This window comes from Arvicanthis niloticus, chromosome 6, assembly GCF_011762505.2.
Source record: "Arvicanthis niloticus isolate mArvNil1 chromosome 6, mArvNil1.pat.X, whole genome shotgun sequence".
Lineage (NCBI taxonomy): Eukaryota > Metazoa > Chordata > Mammalia > Rodentia > Muridae > Arvicanthis > Arvicanthis niloticus.
Window position 1 is genome coordinate 48,711,589 of NC_047663.1, and position 25,462 is coordinate 48,737,050.

Below are 25,462 nucleotides of genomic sequence, written 5' to 3' on the forward strand. Positions count from 1 at the left end.
CCTGGTACCCTGTGAGGCAGCGATGAACCTTAGTCCCAGGAAAGTGACAAGTCTGAGTGCTCCTTCATTCTCTCCTCTCCCCTTCATATTAGGAGCCTGCTTAGTTAGTTCTATCATCTCCCCATTCGTCTGCCCAGAAGGCTAAGGCTCATCGTGGACATGTATGGAAGTCATCAGATGAAGCCCCTACTCCTCTGCACACACAGTGGGCTCTTACCAGTGATGTTTTCGAGTTGTGACTCCAAACTTGGCCGTACATTCATAGCAGTTGGAGCCATCACACCATGGAGGCTCCTTGGAGAGCATATCTGTAACATACCGAAGACTCCCTGTTAAACTGATTAGACCAAACTCCAGGAGTAGGACATGAAGCAGCAGGCTGCAGCAGGCTGCAGCAGATTTTGGGAAGAGAGTGACTTTCCAGCTGGTCGGGAACAGCTTCACAGGGGAGCCCGGAGAATAAGCACTTGCCAGGCAAGTGGGACAAAAGGAAAGCCAGCTGGAGGTGCGACTCAGCAGCATGTAAAGGGCAGCACACAGTGAAGACAGCAGGGGCCACACCACAGAAAGACTGGCCAGGCTAAAGGGCTGGCAGCACAGTGAGGGAACCAAGACAAAGGAAGGAGGAGGAAGAATCTATGGATCTGGGGGTTGAACAGACATGTGGGATGTGCGAATAACAAAGAGACACAGGGATTCCCAGATTTCTGGAGTGACTCAGTCTGGTGGGACTAACAGAGAGATGGCCTGAAGAACAAATGCAGAGAAGCTGCAGTAGCACTTCCTAAGTAGGCAGCGTCCTGGGTAGAGTGCCGCTGCTCTGGACAGGGAGGAGTGGCAAGTGGGTTGGTCACGTAGAGCCAGCACTGCCACAGGCACCTGACTGTGTACAGATAACATCAAGAGTACAAAGCTTCCTAAAAATGTGTACACACACATACACATAAAAATATAGAATAAGTATGTGTGTGTGTATGTGTGTATGTATGTATGTATGTATGTATGTATGTATGTATGTATGTATGTATGTATGTTTATTAGCAGGGCTAGAGAGATGACTTAATGGTTAAGGACTTCAATCCCAAGGAGTATCCCCTGGTCTCTAAGGGGACCTGCATGAAAGAGATGAATATAAACTCACACAAGTACATATGTTCACATAAATTTCAAAATCCTATAAAAATAAATTATTTTTTTCCTAAAAAAAAAAAAAAAAAAACCCTTTCTTTCATCTTATGTTTACATTTATGGGCATTCTATCTGCATGTATGTCTTTGTACCATGTACACACATAGAAGATGGCAGGAGTGTCAGATCCTTTGAAACTGGAATTATAAATGTCTGTGAGCTAGCATGTAGATGTGGGAAAGGAAGCTGGATTCTCAAAGAGCAGCCAGCACTAAGTCACCTAGCCCCATTTGAAAAACCTCTTTAAGAATAAAGCACATGTGAGTGTGTGTGCCATGGTGTCTACAGCACATGTGAGTGTGCCACGGTGTCCACGGCAATCAGAGGAGAGCGCTGTGGAGTCAGTTCTCTCCTGCCTTTATGTGGCTTCAGGGGCAGAGCTCAGGTCATCAGGCTTGTGCAGCAAGCACTTTACCTGCTGGGCCATCATGCTGGCCCTCTAAAAAATTTTAAATTGACACTTGACAAATTGTATTTCTGGGTTATGGTATGAGGACCTGACATACCAATATCCTTAAGACTTTAGCATTCTTTGTGTCACACATGAATTCCTCTTTCTAGTTTGCAGGTCTGTATCCACAGGGGAGGCAAGCCATGGGAACTGTGTTTCCCCACATGGCCACTGGGCGGGTGCTAGGCTTCAGGGGAGCACTGAGACAACAACACTCCAGGGGTGGGAAACGTAGTCTGAGGTGGTGGAGAAGCTGGAGTTAGTTGGGGGGTCCCCAGGCCTGTGACAAGGTCAGAGCTGTGGTGTTCTCTGACTCTTGGACATCCAGGCGCCACTGGGAGTTGTGGAAGAGCAGAGAACGGAGTCGAGTTTCAACCGGCTCTACCCACCCAGCTTCCTTTCATAGAAATAGCCTTACATGTTGCCTAGAAACAGCAGATTCAGATCTCAGTAAATTATGAGATTTAAAGATTACCCATACTTGTGTACGATCAAGATAACTATACTTGTAGAGGAGGTACAGCAAGCACGCCACTTACCTAGTAATCTAAATAGAAGCTGCTTAGTGGCAACCTGGTAGTTGAAAATGTTGACTCCTTGGTTATTATTTACCCCAAGGCGAACCCCGGACCGAACGATGGCACGGCACAAGTTGGCATTCCCTTTCATGTATGCTAAGAGCAGCACTAGAAAACAAAATCACAGGTCATGCTGTTTCCCACCAGCCCTAGCTGGCTACTACCAAAGGATGGGCAGAGTCGAACACTGGCAGGGCATTTGGTAGACACAGACGAGTCTGAAGCACTTGTGAGAATTCCAGGGAGAATCTGCAATGTCTTCCCAAAAAGGGCCTAGCCAGAAGCCTGACAGTACTAGAACTGCACACACTTTCCCATCCTGAGGACTGAAGAAAGAAACTAAAGTAGGGAACATGAGGGAAAAACCTCTCCTCAGCTGCTTCCCTAGTCAAAAACCAATGCTTTTACAATAAAGACAAAGCTTTTTGCAGTGTAACTAAATATAAAAGACCTGAGATTTCAGTACATACAGAGAAATAAAAATCAGTATAGGAATGTTCCAGAATGTTGTTCGACCCTAAGAAGCCTTTTTTTTTTTTTTTTTTTTTTGCCTGAAATGCTGGCCCAGCAGGAAGCCAGACTCTGACCTAGCTATTCTATTCTTCTCTACAAAGTTACAACTAGCAGCAGTTCCCTTGGTTTCCCCTTACCAGACACATCATTAAATTTTTAACTCAAAATGATGCAGTAACACGAGGGCTCTTAATTCCATTATCAAATGAGGACATGGGTATGGGGAGGCCAGTCACCTTACTAAAGCATAACACAATGAAACACTTGAAACCAAGTCTCCACAAGTCAGAACTCTGGATACAAGTCTTTTCCTACCTGCCTCTTATGCTACACCTGGGCAATGATGCGCCTTAAGTAGCCTAATAATAAAATTATGTCAAAACCCCATGGAAATGAGCTGCTGGAGAGGCCTGCACTTTGCTCTTCTCAAGAAGGCACCTGAGTAGAACTTGCCACTTCTTCCAAACATGTTACAGGTACTGAAGCACATGTCCTAGAGCCTCCAGAATCTTGGTTACATCTTATCTGTACTGAAATGCGAACATGGACGGCTCCTGATTAACTGAGTAACGGGCAGACAAGGGCAATTACAACACTGTGAAGGTCTTCCTGGTCACAGGGATGTGAACCTGGGTTCCTGAAGCACTTCAGATGTCAGAAACCAAATTCCACGGGAGGGATCTTTGACAGATGCTGAGAGTCAGACACCTTAGTTACATACCTGTGTTGCCTTCTGCATCTGGTTTGTCCAGAGGATACTCAGGCATACACTCTAAGAAGAGATCAAAGATGGCTGCTGCGTTTTCTTTGCCATACTGTCCCAGAATGTGCAGTGGTGACTGGCCTCTGATGAAATGAGTTGCACAAGTTAGACATGTATCCGTCATAACTGCCACACAAAAAAAGGAATTTTCTGAACTCTGTGATCTTAACTAAATCTAAAGGACATATAATATTTATTATAAAATCAATATTACCATGGAACCAAAAGCTGCTGAGGTGCATCTGGGCCTCAGGGAGGCAATGGGCTAGGTCACAGAGACCCCGCTCGATGCTTGGGACCAGCCAGACACACTCACCTCAGATTAAAGGCTTCAGCATCCACTGTACACTCTGTCAGAAGAGCCCGGATATTGTTGAGTCGACCATGCATGACCGCAAGATGAAGAGCTGGGGAGAAAACCCTTACTGCACAAGTCCGGAAGCACAGACAGAAAAGTCCATCTGCTTCCCACCTCATCTAAATGTATAGTCAGAGAACCAGCCAGCCAAGTACAGAGCTGTCTTCCCCTAACTCCTCTCCTCTCCACTGTGAGTCACCAGTGCATCTCATGAGCCCTACTTCCTATGCTGCAGTTTCAAAGATGAGATTTAATGGCTTCACAGAAAGCTACTTCTGTCTCTGTGTTTGCTTTGTTTCTCACTGTGGTGGTTTGAATGAGAATGAAACCCATAGGATCAAATATTTGAAAGTTTGATCTCCAGTTGGTGCAACTTTTTGGGAAAAATTAGGAGGTGTGGCCTTGCTGGAGGACATGTATCTCTGAGCGTGGAGTTTGAAGTTTCAAAAGCTTGCTCTTGATCCCTCTTTTGTGCTCTCTCCTCAACCCCCTCAGACATAAGCTTTCAGCTACTGCTCCAGCACCATGCTTACCTACTTGTTGCCATGCTACCTGCCATGATGGTCATGGTGCATTGTCAGAGCAGTAAAAACGTAACTAAGACACACACACACAGACACACACACATACACACACACACACAGACACAGACACACAGACACACACACACACACACGGCCTCATGGACCAGTGGATAAAGGCACTTGCCACTAAGCCTGAAGACCTAAATTTAATCCCCAGGACCCACGTGTATAAAAGAACTGACTCCAATAAATTGTCCTGTAGAAACCCACATTAAGAAAAAGGAAATACGTCACTGGGCTATAGAGATAGTTCAGAAGCTAAGAGCATATATTGCTCTTGCAGAGGGCCTTAGCCTAATTCCTAGCATCTCACTGCAATTCCAGGGGAATCTAATGCCTCAGTCTCTGAGGACACCAGGACTCAAGTGACATTCCCCTTCTCCTAATTTAAAGTAATTTTAAAATAAAATCTTTTTAAAAATGTAATTAAAAACCCAACCACTTTAGACTACCATGGTTGCAATCAAATTAGGAAGCTGCTCAGTGGGAAGACAGGTGCGCTGCCTCTCTAGACCTCTGCTCTTATATATGCCAACCTTCCTGAGGTGGGTGCAGCACTCTCCAGTGGAGAGCAGGACTTTCGAAGCACATAACACATACATAAAGAGTGGCCTAGGAATTACCATTGTTTCCATTCTCATCCACAGCAGCAAAGTCCACTCCGTTCTCTAGGAGGACTGAGCAGATGGTGGGCAGGTCCTGCTGTGCAGCGAGATGGAGAGCAGTCTGACGATGCTTGGTTAATTCATTCACCTTGGCTCCTGCAAGAAGCTGTGAAAGTTGATTACTCAACCAGCCTCTCCCATAATTTAAGGCCCCATTAGTAGGGCCAAGTCTCTGGACAGGTCTCTTATCCGCAGAGGCTAACAATCTACCCTCCTGGCAGAGAGGGAGTGCATGAGGATCTTGCACATTTTCCTACTGAGCAAAACACAGCAAAACCTGCGCCAAAGGCAAATTATCTACCATTATGTTCAATGGCTATTCCTTAGGACACAGAAATTCTAAGACTTTAATATATTATAATTGCAAAGTAATACAATGGTATTCACTGTACTATGCAAGAATGTCCATACTGCTTGTAATTCTCAAATTTCAAATAAACTCCCCCTATCTAAATACTGACATACACCCTGTCCAATCACCACACCCTTTCTTAACTGGGCTTGTTTTGTTCCCTTCCTAACATTATATTGTGCTGCAAAGTCAGGCTTTTGACTTAAGCTCAACTCTAATTATATGAATTACTATCTAAGCGCTTAGGGGGATTCTTTCTAACTTACTCTTGTAAACATAAAACTTTCTTTCTGGAGAATCAAGAGATGGTTCATTTAAAAATCTCAGCTAATCTGGGCATAGTGGAACTTGGGAGGGGGAGGCAAAGGCAGGTAGATGTCTGTTATTCTGAGGCCAGCTAAATCTGCATAGAGTTCCAGGTCAGCTAGGTGGGGGTGAAAAAGGGATGGAAAGGGAGGGAGAGGAGGGAGGAGGGAAAGTCTCAACTGAGTTCCTGGCAGCAGGCAGACAACATAGCTGATCTCCAGTCTCTTTCTGTTGTCTGTTAAATCCTTTTTGACTCTCAAGGCCTGACTCTATCTTACTCCCAGCATGTCCATCAGGACATTTGGGACCTGAATGTCTTGACACATCTGTCTTCCTGGATGGACTGCTTTAGTTCCCAGATTCATGCCTTTCGTTCACAACAGCTTGAAGGACAACTTCTGCATATACCCTAAAACACGCTTGACTTTCTATGCTTCCTTGTGTCTTACCAGATTTCGGACAATGATCTCTGAGCCTGCCTGAACAGCAAGGTGCAGAGGGGTCAACTTGGAGGCGTCCTGGACTCTGGAGTTCACATTGGCCTGGACACTGATCAGGAACAAGACACTTTCAATGTCAGAGTTCTGAACTGCCACATGAAGAAAATTCCGGCCTTTATTATCTACCTACAGCAACAAACAAGAAAGAATCATACTATTAGTCAGTTCCCCTTAAAGAACAGGATCCTCCCGCATGCTCACAAGCCTAACTGACTGCTGGGAAGGTCATGAAGCATCCTTCCTCAATTCCAGAGCTGCAATACAACCACATGCACACATGAATGTGATTAGAAGGGAGCTGTTGCCCTGGCCCCCTCCTACAGTAGGAACCGGACATGGAAAGCCAAGAAAGAACTAAGAGACAGAGGAAGGCACCTGAGTGGCAGACTGCTCAGAAAGAAGCAAATGTGACAAGTAAGCTGCAAGGCCTCTGCTTTGACCAAACTAGATACCCATCTTGATCCCTGAGCAGCCAACAGGCTTGAGAAATTTTCTTAAGTTTCAGAGTAACACACAATGGAAGGCAGTCAGCAGCATGCCAGACAAGCATGAAGTAGCCAGAAGATTCCTCAAGTCAAACCCCAGCATGGGTTGTAGTTACAGAAATGAATACTACATCACTAGTACCAGTGCTCAAGAGAAGACAACACGCTCCACACTCCACATTACCATAACCGACCCCTCCACATGTACTGTGTGCTGGGGTAAGTAAAATCTGCAGAGGACTCAGATCAGTAGTACCAGTTTCACACTAGATGGAGAAGAAATATGAGGTCTGTCCCCATTCATGACTGTCTTACACTCAGTCTGAGTGTGGGCAAAAGTTAATGGCAACTTTAACACGTAGGAAAATGATAAAGAAAGGTGAGGTATCAAAGCCTGTGCTAGCAAGCAGCATCTCCATGCCAGGACTGCATTCTATGCAGGCCCCACATCTCATTCTATCCATAAATGGCTACTTATAAATACTAGCAACATCCTTTAAGCAAACTGAAATCAGGCTTCTGGGGACTGACCTAGTAAACCTATTCCAGCTTTCACCAACATCAGTCACTATCCTCATTTCACATACACTGGTGTAGATGAACAAGTTGCAACCAGGACTTAGCAAATGATAAAGACATGGCAAAGAACAAGGAAAATTAATGTGCTAAGTAAAAATGCCTCAAAACACCCAGAAAGTCACCCAATATCAAAAATACCTTGAAATCAGCTTTTATATTTTGGAAATATTCACTATTAAAACATCCAGCAAATGCAGAGAGTGAGCTCAGCTACACACTCACAGGATTCTAATGCCAAGGTTTCATTTGCACTCCTTTCCCAGCCACACCCATCTATCACCAAGTGTCTGAATACAGGGAACAGAGTCACGCCTCAGCCAGCAGACACAGGGCACTGTAACAATTAAATGTTCAGAAAATGGGAGTTTAAAAATAAATACATCTTTGTGTAGAAGGGAACTGTTTAGTTAGTAGCAATGGTAAGTTCTGCTGTGGTGAATGGTGGTGGCTGGACACTGACCTGCTCAGCAGCCCCAGACTCTCGTTTTAGAATGGCCTCAGCTGCCTTATTGTTCTTGTAAGTCATGGCGCAGGCAAAAGGGGTCAGCCCTTGTCTGTCCCGTACGCTCAACTCAATGTTGGGGTGAGAGATCAACAGCTGAATGATGACACTATGCTGGTTGCTGATGGCCACATGGACAGGTGTTCTTCCTTCTGCATCCTATGGAGAGGAAGCACAAATCCCCACATCTAGTTGAAAGATAAAACTCAGGGACAATATAAAAGGGGGAGGACTTTTAAAATAAATTTCAGTTATAAGACCCTGTGTTTGAAATCAGTTTTTAAAGAGGTAAAACATAAAAATTACTGGCAGCTTCTCCCCACCAGTTTCATGACCACAGTGCCCCAGTGGCAACAAATACATGGTTTCAGAAGAGCTATAGTCATCCTCAGCTCTCATTACACAACTCAGTGCAAATCCCTACAGGTTTCTGGAGCTGGGGAGATGACTAAGGCAGTAAAGTATCTGCTTCACAAACTTACAACTGGGCTTGAGCCTCAGGACCCATGTAAAAAGCATGAGATTCTAATTCTAGTGCTGGCGAGGGGAAGACAGGTGAATTCTGGGGTTTACTGGCAAGGCAGCCTGGCTGTCCAAGTCTCAGGCCAACTGGAGACCCTGTCTTAAAAATAAGTTGGACGCCTGGACTGGAGAGATAGCTCAGCAATTAAGAACATTGGCTGCTCTTTCAGAAGACCCAGTTCAGCCTCCAGCACCCACAAGGAGCCTTACAACTGCAATTCCAGTTTCAAGAGTGTAGTGCCTTTTCTGGTCTCTTCTTATGCCAGACACATATCTGGTACACTTATGTACATGCTGGCAAAAACTCATACACATAAAATAAAAAGTAGATAAATCTTTAACATATATTAGGTGGACAGTGCCTAAATAAAAATACCAAAGAACACATGTGCTCACACAAACTCACTCCCCACCCCTCTCTCTCTAAGTTTACCTCCCCAGAAAAGTAAAACTATGTACCTGTGCATTGACATTGGCACCAAACTCCAAAAGACACTGTACCGTCTCTTCTAGTCCCCATGAGGCTGCCAAATGCAGAGGAGTCTGCCCATCCCTTGCTTCCTCTTCTCCTTCTCCATTAGTCCCTGGTTGTCTGGGACTATTCACGTCGCAGCCACTGAAGCAGGGAAACAGAAGGTTATCTTCTACCTTGTCCAGCAGAATGTACTAGAGAATAGCAGCTTCACTCACTAACTAACTAACAACAAAGCCATCACTGCCACTGCTAGCCTGGTTCTCAGCATCAAGCCCTAGAGATGGGGTGCTACTGCCATAGCCTCTCTTGTGTTGGTCTTAGGGCAACCTGGGAATCAGAACTGTTGCAGATTCCCTTAAACTTTAAAAACCACAATTCATAAAGTTTCTCAGCTTACCTTGCCTCCTCCTTTCCCACTCTCTAGGAGGGTTGTGAGCCTTTTATGCTTCACATGTCATGGTGGTGCTCAGATAAGCCTATGGTCTCCTTCACCCTAACTTCCTGATGTCACAGTGGGAACTGTTCTGAAGGTCAATGCAGTCTCCAAAGCAGAAGACTGTTTTGATCTAGGCATGTGAAAATTTTGACTCCCCAGCTAATATGGTTCTCAGATGACTTGACATGACAGAACCCTATGATAATCTAATTATTAAAGTCAAGGCCAGCAGCTATAGGCATGTCAAGACTGAGGTAACTTAACATAAAAGAGGTAGTTTTCAGTAAACTGAATAAAAAGATACTTTGGCTTCTCAGACCTTCGAATAAGAAAGCAGGCAGTAGATTCATTGTTTTCATCAATGGCTCTATGCAGAAGTGTCTGAAGACACCCACTTGGTCCTGGGCCCCAGCATGTAGCATCACAACCATGTCTGACCTGCAGAGAAACCAGTTTTCTCACAAACATTGTCAAACAAAAGGGAAAATGTTTATTTTCAACTTTGAGCAATTACTTTTCAGATAAGATGCTCTCACTATTATAACCACTCATTAGTATTGTAAACAATTATTAAAATCTGCTCTTTGAGAGCTGAAAAGATGACTTATCTATTAGGAACACTGGCAGCTCTTCTAGATGAACCAGGTTTGATTCCCCATCTGCACACTGTAGTTCACAATTTGTTAATTCTAGTTCCAGGGGATCTGATGCCCGCTTTTGGCCTCCATGAGTACCAGAAATGCACATGGTGCACAGAAGTACATACAGGCAAAATGGCATACACATAAAAAAGTTAAAGTAAATACAATCTGCTCTCTGCAAATTCTTACACTAGGTCCTAGGGTTATGGTTTTCAGAAATATACATTAGTGCCTCTACAGCTGGGTTCTACTCAGGACAGTGCCTGTGTATATGTGTACTCCAAAGTCCCTCAGCAAAATACACCTGTAATTAATAGGCAATCCCTCAGAACAGTTGATTAACATGTCAGGCTAAATGACTCAATGTCTGCAGGCCCTCAGAGTGATGAATGAGAAACCCCAGGTTTATCTCTCCTTTTAGATATCTTGTCAATAACACAGGCAAACCCAAAATTTAGGGATTTATTAATATGGTGATAGTAACAGCATCAAATCACTCCTGAGGCAATCCCTCCCCTCTAGCACTCCTCTCTGTAGTCTCTTAAAGACAGTTCACACAAAGTGCTGGTCATACCAAGGTGAATTTCACAGTCTTCCCTCTCACCCTTGGCAGATTCTCACTGTATAGCTCTGGCTAGTCTGGAACTTATTTTGTAGATTAGGCTGACCTTGAACTCACAAAGATGCCATAGCCTTACCTGCCCAGTACTGGGATTAAAGGTGAATATAACCCATGCCCCACTGAACCTCCAACTTCTTCAAACTTATTTTATTTTTATGCATATGGGCGTTTTTCCTGCATGTATGTCTGCACACCCATATGCACGCTTGGTGCCTGCTGAAGTCAGAAGAGAGCAACAGATTTCCTAAACTGGAGTTATGATTACAAACCACCATGTGGGTCTGGAAGTCAACTCTGGGTTCTTAGCAACAAGTACCATCTCTCAGGCCCTGTTATCTTGGACTTTATAACATGATTTTCCACTGCTTGTCCTTGACGTGGATTTGTTACTTGGCTGACATTTTGCTTCTGTGACGCTACACAGGCAACCAATCTGTATTTGACACAACATACCCTCATCTGTAAGCAGAGGCTCTGTCTTGCATGACTCACCAGAGTGGAAGCAATGTCCTCCAGATTACTTGCCAAGGCAAGCCACAGTGGTGGGTTCCCTTTTTCATCTGGCACAGACATGTCAGCTCCTCGAGTACATATAGCATCAACCACTAGTGGAAGCTGATTTTTGATGGCCAGCTGAAGGGCAGTCTCCCCATCCTGAGTCCTATTAAGACATAATCACCATAATCAAAATCAGTGCTTGTCATAGCAGCCAAAGAAAACAGCACCCTAAAGGTTTTCCAAAGCCCACATGCCAGTGGGTCCATTATCTCCACTTCAGTTAGTAACTAGAATGTTCTCAAGAAAATCAAACCTGTCAGCTCTATTTGTCTTTACTAAGCTGTTTTAAGAAAATAAAACCATTTCTCTCTATTGTACAATAGAAAGCAAACAAACAGGGCTAGAGATCCAGCTTGGTTGTGGGGTATCTGTCTGGCATACATGAAGCCCCAGCTTGATCCCCAGCACACATGCCTGCAATCCTAACATTTGAGAGCAGTGGGGAATAGGATCAGAAATTTCAAGTTATCCTTAGCTGTAGAGACTTGGGAATCTGGTATACATGAGAATGTGTCAAAAACAACAACAAAAAAAAACCCAACCAACCAACCAAAACAAAACCCAAACAAACAAACAAAATCCCCACACTTCATTCTCCCATTCTGTAATTCAGTGTCATTTAACACTGGAAATTCAGAAAGGATCCTATGAATACACAATGATAAAAGTCAGAGGCTGGCAAGATGGCTCAGCAGGTATGTTAACCTGACACCTGAGTTTGATCCTCAGAACAATGTGGAAAGATAATGGGCTCCCAAAGGTCTCTGACCTCTACAATACATGTGGATACATAGCATATGTGCTATGGAAATTTAAAACTTAAAGTCTTTTTCCCCTTTAAGCCTGCTTGTAGTTTAGTTATTTAGTTACTGGGGTGCTCTTTGTTGCAACTGAAATTTTATTAAAGATTGATTTTTGGACCATCCTTTATAACAATATTTGTGTGATTTTGTGCATTGGTTCTGACAGTTACCAAGAAGGGCAGAGTACAGTTTGGCTATGGCTGTACATGTCCACAGATCATACCTAGAACCTGTGTCTGTACTTTTATTAGAGGACAAAAAAGTACAATGAAGTAGGAACTGAACCTGGAGCATTAGGGTGCCTGACAAGTGCCCTACCACTGAGATACCCCAACACCCTGTCTCTGTATGCAGCCAGCTTTGAGGTCCTGGGACTGAACACAGGGCTCAGAGCTCTCTGCTTAAGTGCTGTGTTCCTATCCTCTTTATGTTTTGTTTTTAGGGACAGGTACAGACCAGGCTGGTCTTGTACTCCCAGAGACTTGTTTGCTTCTTCCACCAATGTGCTAGGATTAAACCATGCTCAGTTCCTGGATCTTTTTAAATTTTTCATTTTGAAATGGTCTTTCTACCTTGAACTATCCTGCTGCCTTAGTCTCCTAAGAAGCTGAAATTATAGGTGTATGCCATCCAGTCTTGACTTCATTTGTACATCCTGAGTGCCACTGTTTCTCCTTTTTTATGTAACCAGGAATTAGAAAAAAAAAAAAAATTTCCCTCTAAAACCTAGGCTCTCAATTAAACATGACCTGGAGTTATAGGAGAACATGCCACTTTGTCGCACCTGACGTTTATATCAGCTTGGTGCTCCAGTAGGAAGAGAGCACTCTTGCTGTCCTGCCGCTGTATGGCCATGTGCAGCAATGTCTGTCCATCTGACATGGTGTCATTGATAGAAGCTCCGGAGCCCAGCAGCTGGGCAGCAATTGTGTGCATGCCTGGGAAATAAACAAGCTCCAATTTATGCATTACCATCTTTTCCTATTTCTTTTGACAACAAACAGACCTTCATGCTTCTCAAACACGGCAGTTTTTCAGTGAACATAACAGGCAGAACGTTATTTTACAATAAAATGATTAGCGCCCCCACTTCCTCCTTTCCCCTCTAGTCTACCCGCCTGCTTCTCTCCTGAGGGTCAGTAACATTTGGCAGAGCTTACCAGTCCATAATGCCAGGCCAAGCACAGTCTGGTCTCTGGAATCCTTGAGACTGAAGTCAGGAATAATTTGTAGGTTGTTGGTGGCATGAAGAGCATTGGCTAAATATTTTTAAAAGAAAAAGAAACTTGATTTCACCATCCTGTGGCTGACAGAGTCACTTTTTTTTCTTCTTTCTTAAATCAAGGTAGAACTAAGGAGGAAAATGGTCTCACTGGTAGCCCTGGATGGCCTCAAATTTCTGGAGAGCTTTCTGTCTTTGACCCCTGAGTACTGTGGTGTTATAGCCATGAGCCACCACACTTGACTCTGTGGGTCACATTTAAGGCATTCTAGAAACTAAGACTCAGTTATAAACAGACTGACTGCCAGCATATAATTGCTTTTCAAAGGGAGCCAACAGATGTTTCTTGTGGGGAATGGAAATCCAGAGATCTGTTACCTTGAAGTAAAATATTTAAAATAAATTAATTTTTTAAAACTTAAACATTCCACACACAATGAAAATAGACTACAATGTAAGTGAAAGCTACAAAACTAGCCGTGCATGACTCACAAACAGAAGCAACAGCCTGTGAAGTCAACTGCCCAAACACCCATTTCTACAGCTCACAATAGTGGGCATCAGAACCAACCACCTACCTTTCTGCTCTAAGATGACAGAAACCACATCTGGATGGTTATAGGCAATTGCCATGTGCAATGGTGTTTGTAGGTAGATGCCATCTACAGAACCCATTAGAACTGGAGACTCTTTAGGCACAGGCAGAGCCTCCTCTGTCTGCAAGTTTGGATTGGCACCTTGCTGCAGGAGCTCTGCTGTGAGGTTGGCCAGGCCATGCCGACAAGCTGTATGCAAAGGAGTTTCTCCCTGAATGAAACAAAAAAAACAAATCACCTTAGAAGGGAATTAGGAGTTCCTGTCACAGTTACAGACAGTAGAAGTAAGCAAAACTCAGGCACCACTGCCTGAGTTTTGCTGTGGGTTCCTCCTGTCACCAGCTGACCTCATGACCTCGACTCTACTCCCTCAGTACCATTAACCTTTAATTTCTTAGTGTCTTCCCAAGCACCTTTCTGTCTTTTCTCTCCCATGACTAGCATGGGTATCCCCTTACTTTGTTCTCCCATTTTTTCCTACTTATGCAAAGAATATTTCTCTATAAAACAACAGTAGTCAAAAACTACCAGGCATCACCATAGTCAACACCAGAAAACCGCAACAGAACTATGGCCTGAAGTAAGCAGGGCTAACTTTTCTCCTTTTCTTCCTTTCTTCCTTCCTTCCTTTTTTGTTTTTGCTTGTTTTTCAAGACAGGGTCTTGGCTGTCTTGGAACTTACTCTGTGGAGAAGGCTGTCCCCTAATTCACAGAGATTCACCTACCTCTGCCCCCCCAAGTGCTGGGATTAAAGGTGTGAGCCAGCACTGCCAGGCTGGGTTGGTATTCTTAAAGCAACAAGCACAAGTGATACAAATGACCTGAAAAATTAGCACAACTTCTCTTTCTGAAAATAAGCCAAAGAAAAGAAAACTAGGGAGAACTCCACAAAAACCTAGCATTTAGTATCTAGTGTTCCAGATAGTATGTTAATACACATTTAAATAACTTGTTTATTAAAAAAAGATTTTATATTTAATTGTGCATACTTGTGTATGGGTGTATGCAATTGAGTACAGGTGCCACAGAAACCAGGTGTTGAATGCCCCCCAGAGCTGAAGTCACAGGTAGTTGTGAGCCTATCCCACATGGGTACTGGAAATCCACCTCAAGTCCTCTGGAAGAGCAGGTGGTGCTATTAACCAGTGAGCCATAGTAGCCTCACCAGCCCTATTTCTTTTCACCTCACCCATTCCCTATGACATCAAGACAAACTTCTTTTATAGCTGTTGAAACTGAAGCTCAGAAAGTCAAGTACATTGTCTAAGACTATAAGCAGGAAGTGGGAAAGCTGGTGAACTCAGGACTGTTTGACCCTAAGACCTACCATCGCGTCGATCTTATCAATGCCTTCCCTTACTTCGGGAAATAGAATCTTAAGACACTCCCAGAGATGCTGAAACCATGGAAATACCAAACCTTATGTGTATATTTTCCTAAGAAAGTACTTATGGTAACATTTAGCTTATCATTTAGGCACAGAAAGGGAACTATCAACAATAAAACAACTATAACAATATACTCTAATAAAGTCGTGTGAATGTGACCTCTCAAAATACCTTCTGTTCTATACTCATCTTCTTGTAAGGACAAGCTGTCTATGATGACTGAACATAATTGAAAGGATATAGGCATTATGACAATGAAGATAAGCTTTGACACTGAGTCAGACCATCTTATGAGAGAGCAGCAGGCAGCATAGGCACCATGGATATACTGGATAAAGGGGTGAGTCACAGACTAAGATCATATGACATTTCATGATGGTACCCCAGTAGACAACCTAAAACTTATAGATTATTTTCACAATTTTCCATTTACTATATTCAGACCATGATTGACCACAGGTATCTGAGACCTAAAAGTAAAACTGCAGGTGAGGGGAGACCATGATCTGGTTGGCATTGCTGCTTAGGAACAGATGGAAGCAGCAGCCCCACAGGAGACCTGAAGAATGAGGAGCAAGACAGGATAGCACGCCTGTGGGAAGTTTAAGACAGGAGATCACAAGTTTGAGGCCAGGTTCTACAGAGCAGGTCAAGACCAGCCTGGGTTACAGAACTGTCTCAAACCCAAAAGAACCAAGAAGCTATTATAACACTTGTATACATTCTTGCTTGCTAATTTCTATTATTATATTAGAGTCTACAAGATCTAGTTCAGGACATGGCTATACAACAAAAATAGACAATAGTTGCTGACTGAATCAATCAACCAATTTTGAGAATATGAGAGTCCCTTTTACATTGGTTAAAAATATTTACAAAAGTGAAGAAGAAAAAAAAGTGAAGAAAAAAAAGACTATTCCATTTTTCCTGCATATCCAAGTTAGTCATTTCTTCCACAAACCAGCTGCCTGTTCCAACTTACCCATTTGTTCCTGTGGTTGGCATGGGCACCACTGGTTGCCAGGAAGAGAGCTGCAGCCTCATTTCCAGCCCCGGCTGCCCTCTGTAGTAAACAATTTCCTACAAGAAAGAAGCCAGGTTCATTCTTCCATTTGCATGAAAATGAGCTCAAGCTCCACCCTATACAACAGCCTGTCCTTCTCACTGAGGGCCAGTCCACACAGACAGTAGGTGCTGTTTCATCATTCTTCCTGGAAGTAAGTTCTAGCTCCTCGTAGGGCTTGATTGGGGCAAAGTTCCCCTCCCATCACAACAGTGCTGCTGACATTTTCTCTAACATTTCCTTTGCCACACAGGCCTGCTCTGTAAGTTGCACAACATTTGGCAATACCCTGGCTCCCAGCCACAAGATGCCAAAGGATCTCTGAACTTGTAGCAATCAAAACCATCTAGGGGTTCAGTGGTTAAGAGCACTGGCTGCTGCTCTTCCAGCACTGGGTCCTTCAAGAGGACTCAGGTTCAGTTCACAGCACCCACATGGCAACATACAACTGCTTACAGCTCAGTTCCAGGAGATGTAATGTTCTTTTCTGGTCTGCATGAGTACCAGGCATGCACATGGTGCACTGACATACATACAGGCAAAACATCCACAACACATAAAATAAAATTTAAGTTAAAACAAAATAAAGTCTAGAGATGCTTTCAAATGTTCTAGGGATGATGGGATGCAAGTAGCAATGCCCAGGCATCATGAACTGCAGCTATACTAGAAAATGCCCATCAGGAACTGCAGTCCTATCCTCACAGCCTTAGTAAGCTTGGTGTTAGCTCAGGAATAGTTTTGCTTCATATTGTAACTATTTTCTGAATAAGACATTTAGGAAAATAAAACCTTCTCCAAATGGTTTTTGGCTCCAGACCCACTGGTCTAACTATTTCCAAATACAACATGAAATCTCAATGTGGGCCCTGGAGAGATGACCCAGTGGTTCAGAGCATGCAATGCTCTTACAGGGGACTTGAGTTTAGTCTGATGGATCACAAATGACTGTAACTACAGCTACACAGGATCTAATGCCATCTTCTGGCCTCAGCAAGCACCTAGATACAAGTGCACATAGCCATATACGGGGACACTCATAATTAAAACTAAAAATCTTTGAAATAAAAATCTCATTCTAAAGCTGTAGTGCTTGAAAAGTCTAAATAAAATAAATATTATGACTGAAAAAGAAGAAAAGAAATGGGACAAAGCACTGCCACAGAGAGGGCTCAGTCAGGAAAAATGTTTTCTGTGTAACTTAACAACCTACATCTCCTTTTCAGAGTTGTGTTTTACTTTATGTTTTTTTTTTTTTTTTTTCCCCTAAGACAGGGCTTCATTATTGTAGGCCTGGATGACCTAGAATTTGTTATGGAGAGCAGATAGACCTTGAACTCACAAAAGATCCAAGTGCCTTTACCTCCTGAGTGCTGGGATCAAAGGTGTGTTCCACTGGGCTCAGGCTTCCCTAGTACTATGTAAATAGCAGTAGGGTGCACCTACAATTCCAGCATTTCTAAAGTGAGATGGAAGGAGGAGCCATGAGTGGAAACTCTAGGGCTGGCTAGCCTATGTAGAAGGGACCCTGCCTTTAGAACCAAATACCAAAAGTTATCATCTGACTTTCACATGCTCAATTGTATATATGTACACATCTATGTACCCTTAATTATAAAAAGAAAATGGACAAAGTACTACTTTGTTTTTATAGCATTTTTTTCTCCCTTCACAGAAAGTGACTTCATCTATAGTTTATAGTCATTCTAATCTCAACTTCTGCTGGGCATGATACATGCCCAGCATCTTAGCTGTTAGGAGGTAAAAGCAAGACAATAAATATGGGGGCTGAAGAAATGGCTTAGCAGTTCAGAGTACTGAATACCCTGCAGAGGACCTGAGTTCAGTTCTAGCTCTATGTGGTGATTCCACATCATTTGGACAATACAGCAGGACCTTGTCTCAAACGGGGGGGGGGGGGGAAGGAAGAAAATCTCATAGTAGGTAACAAGAGCTGAAGGCAGTAAGCTCTGTTCAGGAAGCTAAGAGTTTTAGTCTAAATACCTGGAAAGGCCATCATGACTACATGTTAATCTAGAAATGGTGGTATATGACAGCTCACCACTGTTGGTAATACTAGTTCCAGGGGATCCGATGCACTCTTCTGGCCTCCTTGGACACTGGGCACATATATGATACATATATACATGTAAGTAAAACACTCATTCTAATAAAATAAATCTAAAAATGATTATAAGAATTAAAGAGTTAAGATCATCTTCAGCTATATATCAAATTTGAGAGCAGTCAGGCTATATGACTCAAAAACAAAATAAAATCTAGGCTAAAACTCAATTTTATAATAGAAAATATCTCAATAGTAAGTAGATGAGGTTGGGAGGGTCCCAGGTACAGCTCACACTGACAGCACATGTACTGCCTTTGTGTCAACTTGATACAGGCTAGAGTTATCACATAGAAAGAAGCCTCCCTTGAGGAAATGCCTCCATGAGATCCAGCTGTAAGGCATTTTCTCAATTAGTGGTCAAGGGTGGGAGGGCCCATTGTGGGTGGTGCCATCCCTGGCTGGTAGTCTTGGGTTCTTTAAGAAAGCAAGCTGAGCAAGGCAGGGGGGAAGCAAGCCAGTAAGCAGCACCCCTCCATGGCCTCTGCATCAACTCCTGTCTCCAAGTTCCTGCCCTGTTTGAGTTCCAGTCCTGACTTCCTTTGGTGATGAACAGCAATGTGGAAGTGTAAGCTGAATAAACCCTTTCCTCCCCAACTTGCTTCTTGGTTATGATGTTTTGTGTGGGAACAGAAACCCTGACTAAGACAGCACACTACTAGCACTAAGGAAGGAAGGGAAGAGACGAAAGGTGAGAAAGGAGATGGTAGAACAAACATTCCAAAGTTGGTAAGAGAACATGAAGACTTGAACAGTGCAATGGACAACTGTGATTTAATGCACAAAGAGAATTCTGGTGAATAAATGCTTATTATTGTAAACAGTATATTACATTTTAGAAGAACATGTTCTGCCGGGCAGTGGTGGCGCACGCCTTTAATCCCAGCACTTGGGAAGCAGAGGCAGGCGGATTTCTGAGTTTGAGGCCAACATGGTTTACAGCGTTCCAGGACAGCCCAGGCTATACCAGACTGAGAGACCCTGTCTCCAAAAAAACAAAAACAAACAAACAACAGACAAAAAAAAAAAAAAAACCAAAAAACAAACAAACAACCAAAAAACAAAGAAAGAAGAAGAAGAACAAGTTCTAAGGCTGGTAATGTAGCTCAGTAAGTTTTGCCAGCTTGTGCAAACTGTCCCTTTGTACAAGCCCAACAATGTAGGGGTAGCGAGTGCAAACTTATACAGAGAAAACAGTAATGCAACAAAATTCAAGTTCTAAATGCCACACTATTACACACTATTAATTAAAGTTAGAAATCGATAAAAATGTGGCAAACCCCCCCCAAAAAGTATAATTTCTAGATTAATGTCTAGCTAGACACGATGGAATTTCCAGGTGCTTAATCTAAAATTCTAAACTTAATCTAAAACTTAATTTAAAACTAGCACTCTGGGCAGAACTTACTGCCTTCTGCTTTTGTTATGGGGATTCCCCCTCACCCCCAGCTTTTCTGGACAACGTATTGCTATATTGCTATATTGCTATATCTACCTGACTAGGATTGTGTAAATCAGACTGGCCTTGAACTTGTAGTGATCCTAGCACGTGTTAGATGACAAGGATGGACAATCTTATGGAGCTAGTGGGGTGATTTCATTTGACCTTCCTTTCCTCCTTCCCTCCCTTTCTTTCTCCCTCTCTTCCTCTCTATCATTATTAATTGTGTATTAAATCTAAATTCAAGGACACAGGCATGTGCTGAGGTATAATCCCAGCCTCTTTAAAGTTATTATAACTTTAGCAAATGTATTACTTAATAATTATCTTTTTGGATAGAGAGGAGGTGGGAATCAATTTTCTTTGTTAATGGCTCCTACCATGCCTGACATCCACTCATTTCTATGTGTACGGTTAGGGTAAGACAGTGCATTAACCCTGTCTGGAGGTCAGAGGACAAGTTGTAGGAGTCTGTTCTCTCTCCTACCATGTTGGCTCTGGTGATCAGGCTTGGTGACAAGCACATTTACTCACTGAGCCATTTCAGCAGCTCCTAACTAACGCTTTCTATGAGTACTCAATACTTAAGTCAGTGGCATGTGGAGGTCAAGTACCTCCTAGATCACAGAAGTGCAAACGTGCAGAGTCACTCCTCAGAGTGCAGTGTGTCTTCATTTTCATTTTCACTGTCAAGAAAACCTGTACTTCTCATACAAAAAAAAAAAAAAAAAAAAAAAAAAAAAAAAAAAAAACCCACACACAAAAAACAACAACAAAAAAACCAGTTTCACTCAACATGGTACTTGATGACTGTAAAAACTCCTAATTTTAGTAACTCTCAACAATGTATGTTTGTAAGAGCCAGGTGCTACATGAGAAATATGGACAAAGCTGCTGCCACACTGCAAAGCACACTGTCTAGAGGAAGTGCACTGGTGTTAAGGTACATGAACAATCTTGGCAGTGTCAGGGAACAGGGTTTTTACTCAGAATGACTCCCAATATACTACTGTTATTTAAACTTGAATGTTTGGTAGACATTCTCTTGAAAATGAATGCAGCCTGTCTTTTTAAATCTTGGAAAACTTTGCAATCCCAATTTTGGTATTTGTGGTACAGTGAAAGACTTCTGATGAGATGAACAGTGATACAGAAATCAACTCTGAAACATAACACACAGGGTATGTCTATAACACAGTGAACCAACACTCTCCAATGACAAAGGCAGAATATTCTAGAACTACACACATACAGGAACAATCCATCCAAAGCATCAACTGGTTGTGACTTTAGTTTGATATGCAAAATGTACCGCCATTCCCTTTTCATGTCTCTAAGGCTGTGCGTTCTTCATACACTTTAACCAGAACACATCTGATAAGATTGAACACAGATGAAAAGAAGAAAATGCATGCTCTTCTAATGAACTTATTTAAAGTTATTTTCATAATAAGTATATTCTCTACAGCACACACTGATTAACACAGCTCATTACAAGTTTCTCAGTTCTGGAGCTGGAGAGATTCTCAGCAGTCAGGAGTGCCTGCTCTTCTCAGAACAGCCAGGCACCCAGCACCCACACAGCAGCTCACAATCACCTCAAACCCAACTTCAGATCAAACCACTTCTTCTGACTTCCAAGGGCACCAGGCAAGCAAGTGGCAAAGAAACATGCAGGTAAACACTCATACACATAAAATAATCTAAAAATCAAATTAAAAACTAAAGTTTTTTTGGTTTTATAAAATGGGTATGGCAGACTGTGTCTATAATGTCAGTACTTGGGAGGCTGAGGCAGGTTAACCCCTAGTTCAGGTACAGCCTCAGCTCCATGTACCTAAAAAGACTCTGTCTCAAAACCAAAAATAAAAGAAAAAGATTCTCATTATTATTTTCCAACACTAGTACATACTAAAGGTATAACTGTCTAAACAAAAACAGTCTGAAATGTGAGTTCTCTGAGGGTAAAAGGACCTGTAGGTCTACAGAGTCTAAGAATCATTGCTTTAATTTACCAGGTATGTTTTAGCTTATAAGACTTAAACTGATGTCTAGTTAAATTGTTTGGAGCACAGGATTAAAAAAAACAAACAAAAAAATAGTTCTCCTAATAATAAGCCTTTCCATTTCTGTATTTTTATTAAAACATTTACAAGATTGTGCTGTTGTAATCCCAACACTGAGGCTAAGGCAGGAGGATCACATGCTCAAAGCTAGTTTGGGCTGTCTAGTAAGTCTTAGGCCAGCACTGACATCACAACTCATGCCCCTATCAGGAAACCCAATGGTCTACTGTTTTCCAGAGTTCTCAGACTCCGAACTCACTCCTGGGGCCTCTGTGTTCTACCTGTCATTGCATCAGGAGCATCAGTGTTGCTGCCGCGTTGAATGAGTCTGGCTGCAAAGCTATTCTCATCAAATGATGTCCCATTCACCACAGGGAGGTCTTCAAAGGGGTTTACAGACTGGTCTGAAGACACAGTGATGTACTGGACGGCAAGCCAAAGTGCAGTGCTGCCTTCGTGATCTTTCAGCTCTAGATCTAATCTGAAATAAAGGAGCAATGTGAATGACAGATACAATTTTCAGCCTCCCTTTGTTGCCAACAGCTCTACTCTCTCCCTATATATTCTAAAGAACAAATTTTTATTTTATTTAAGGTCTGTAACTGTAAAAGCATCTTAGAGAAAACTTCAGGCTAGGCATCCCATTACCTGGGAGGCTAAAGCAGAAAAACTCTGAATTTCAGGCCTGCTTGAACTACGTAATAAGACCTCATATCAAACAAACAAATGAACAATAGTTTTTAAAAATTTTAGTAAGGAAAGATTTTTCACTCACAATCCCACCCTCACAACCGCTTTTCATTTCTCCAGGCCGCCCTACGTACTGTTTACACTGCAGCAGCTGATTGAACACGTATTCGTTCCTGGCCATGATGGACAAGTGTAAAGGAGTCCTAAGGGTATAACAGAATAAAATGAAATAAGAGAGGAATCAGTTCAGGAGATACAGACGCTCATAGAAGACAGGGATTAGAATCCTTGGTAGAATCACATCAACAACCAATTCCATCACTCTGGTTTCCAAACCATGGCCAAGAATCAAAATATGAAATTGTCTTTGCTTCTATGGCCCACGCTCTCTACCCCAATTCTAACCCTTCCTGGAGGAATGTGGTAAACAGTAGCTTCTGGCACACTTTTATCTCATCTGTCCTCTGCCAAACTGAAAAGAAACTTTGCTCTTCACTGTAATGTTCTACCAACACTGGAGCACATAGCAGCATCAACAAAGAACTGGGTCAATTCTTCACCACCTGTTTATTTAGTACTCAAGTGCCTGGAGGGAAGGCTGCCACTAGAGCACAGGCCCTGAGCCTGGCCTCTACTGCAGATGGACAGACTGCCCACACTTACTACAGTTAGAGTGGAAAAACAAAAAACAAACCCAAAGAATCAACATGGGGAAAGAAAGATGTAACTATTTGGGAAAATGGTTAGTGATTATGACACAAAGATCCTGAACCATCTTATTTCTGCACATTATACACTGCATAGATCCTCTTCCAACAGCCAACCTCACAGAAATCTTAGCTCCTGGGTGGGTTTTCGAAATGATAAACTGATCTGATGGTGAGTGATGTCTGTGGCCTGCCTGAAGATGGTGAGGCACGGAGTTGAACTGCAGTGCACTTCAGAGCCTCCCACACTTCTGCCTCAAGACAGGCAACTCCTCCTACTGTTCTAAGCCACAAGCAGTCCTAAACCAACTCCTGGGAAGATGCAGAAACAACAGAAACTGGGCTGCAGATGGCTCAGTGGTTAAGAACAGTACTTGCTCTTCCAGGGGACCTGGATTTGATTCTTAGCACCCAGACAATGGCTCACAGCCACCTGTAACTCCAGTTCCAGGGAATCCTAACACTCTTCAAGCCTCCACAGGCACTATGTGCATGTGATATATTTATATACATGCAGCCAAAACACCCATACACAAAAAATAGGAAATAAACAAAAACTTTTAAAAATGTAAAACACAAAACAAACTCAGAAACATTACCAAATACAAGAAGGGGCTGTCCAATAAAACTCTGGAGATATTTGTAAGGCAGAATTGAGTTTAAAATAGGACTTTTTCTAACCATTAGACCTCACAGAGATAAAACAGGCTGCCTTGACGTAGTAGTTTCTCTTCAAAGTATCCAAGTGATCCTAAAACTGCTTTAAAAAAGTCCATGTGAGCACAGACTAGATGACCATTCAACATAAAAATGATATAAACTGCTTAGAAACTCAGACTTACTTTAGCTAGGCTGTAAATGTTTTCCTCAAATGCTTCTAAATGTTTGCAACTTCAATGAACATCAAATTTAATAATGTCAAATAGTGTATATGTTTATTATGTGTCACCACAAACATTCTCTTTTGGAGTTAGTGCACTTACCTGCCCTTGCTATCCTGCATGTTGGGGTTAGCACCAGCCTGCAGGAGGGCCTCCGCAATCTGTGCCATCTCAGACATCACATCTGCTGAGTATTTCTTTGAACTGTACAATGCTACAAGGTGTAATGGGGTCTCCTGGGCCCCTACTGTGGCAGCGTTGACCAGGGCCCCATTCTTAATGAGGAATGTAGAAGCAAAAAGATCTCCTTAAAAAGAAACAACAGAACACACAATGCCATGACAGCAACCAGTTACTATGGCCAATTCATCCTCAGAAGGCAACAGGGGATAACTGCAGACACAGGAGAACAGCTGGGGGCATCTGAAGCAGTATCTTGGATGGTGGAAACTCATGACAGTTCAGAGTTATACTTTACTTCAAAAGGCTCTTTTCCCCACCTTTTAATTACCCATGATCATTGCCCTGGTTCCTTTCTTCAAGATGCCTTTCTACCTAACAGTAACAGACTTGGGTGGGAGAGATAGGTGAGTGGTTGCTCTTCCAGAGAACCCCAGTCTGAGTCCCAGCACCAACATGGTGGCTCACAACTGCCAGGGATCTGACATTCTCTTATGGATTCTATAGACACATGCAGAAAGACACACAGAAATACACACACACACACACACACACACACACACACACACACACACACACACACGGAAGGTGGCTGGCTGGATGGAAACAGTTATTTTTCTTAGTGGCCTCCAGGTGGCACCAATTAGCTTCTACTTTCCATCAAGGTTTTAAAAATTGGCCTCAAGGCCAGGCAGTGGTGGTGCACACTTTTAATCCCAGCACTTGGGAGCCAGAGGTAGCTGAGTTTGAGGCCACCTTGTCTACACTGAGAAACCCTGGCTCAAAAAAAAAAAACAAAACAAACAAAAAACTCAAAACCAACCAAACAACAACAATAAACTGGCCACACTAAAATACTGGGGAAGAAAATGAATCGACTTCAGTGCTACTGGGTTTCACTCTAACAGATGGGATCTAATTCTAATCAATCAATTTCCGATACTAACCTCTCTTATCAGAGTCCTGGGTCTACTTTTAAAGACAGAAATAATGACATAGGCACAAGAAAACCTGCAGATGGTTAGATTCAGATGAAAAGTATAATAGAAACCATCTTCTATTTTTTTTTTTTTCAAAAGTCAATGACAGTCTTTCTCTGTAGCCCAGGCTAGCTTCTAATTGGCATCACTCTCCTGTCTAGCCTCTCACGTGGTAAGATTACAGGCAAGAACCACCATTCTCAGCTAACGTTTTTATGACTTAAGCCTTCTTGAAAAATCAC

At 42.7% G+C, this 25,462-nt stretch overlaps 1 protein-coding gene across 2 annotated transcripts in view; it reads right to left on the minus strand.

Annotated features, from left to right (window-relative positions):
- Positions 1 to 25,462, minus strand: part of Ankfy1 (ankyrin repeat and FYVE domain containing 1) — a 72,289-nt gene that overhangs the window by 3,988 nt on the left and 42,839 nt on the right. For both annotated transcript variants that reach the window (XM_034507031.2, XM_034507029.2), the window contains exons 8-24: positions 24,163 to 24,367; positions 22,607 to 22,675; positions 22,064 to 22,263; positions 16,070 to 16,167; positions 13,682 to 13,910; positions 13,042 to 13,140; positions 12,666 to 12,819; positions 11,013 to 11,181; positions 9,577 to 9,695; positions 8,806 to 8,962; positions 7,783 to 7,983; positions 6,208 to 6,384; positions 5,059 to 5,206; positions 3,810 to 3,900; positions 3,452 to 3,576; positions 2,179 to 2,325; positions 218 to 308 (exon numbers count right to left, since the gene is read on the minus strand). In XM_034507031.2, the coding sequence (XP_034362922.1) occupies positions 218 to 308; positions 2,179 to 2,325; positions 3,452 to 3,576; positions 3,810 to 3,900; positions 5,059 to 5,206; positions 6,208 to 6,384; positions 7,783 to 7,983; positions 8,806 to 8,962; positions 9,577 to 9,695; positions 11,013 to 11,181; positions 12,666 to 12,819; positions 13,042 to 13,140; positions 13,682 to 13,910; positions 16,070 to 16,167; positions 22,064 to 22,263; positions 22,607 to 22,675; positions 24,163 to 24,367 (2,479 nt within the window). The remainder of the gene's footprint in view (positions 1 to 217; positions 309 to 2,178; positions 2,326 to 3,451; positions 3,577 to 3,809; positions 3,901 to 5,058; positions 5,207 to 6,207; positions 6,385 to 7,782; positions 7,984 to 8,805; positions 8,963 to 9,576; positions 9,696 to 11,012; positions 11,182 to 12,665; positions 12,820 to 13,041; positions 13,141 to 13,681; positions 13,911 to 16,069; positions 16,168 to 22,063; positions 22,264 to 22,606; positions 22,676 to 24,162; positions 24,368 to 25,462) is intronic.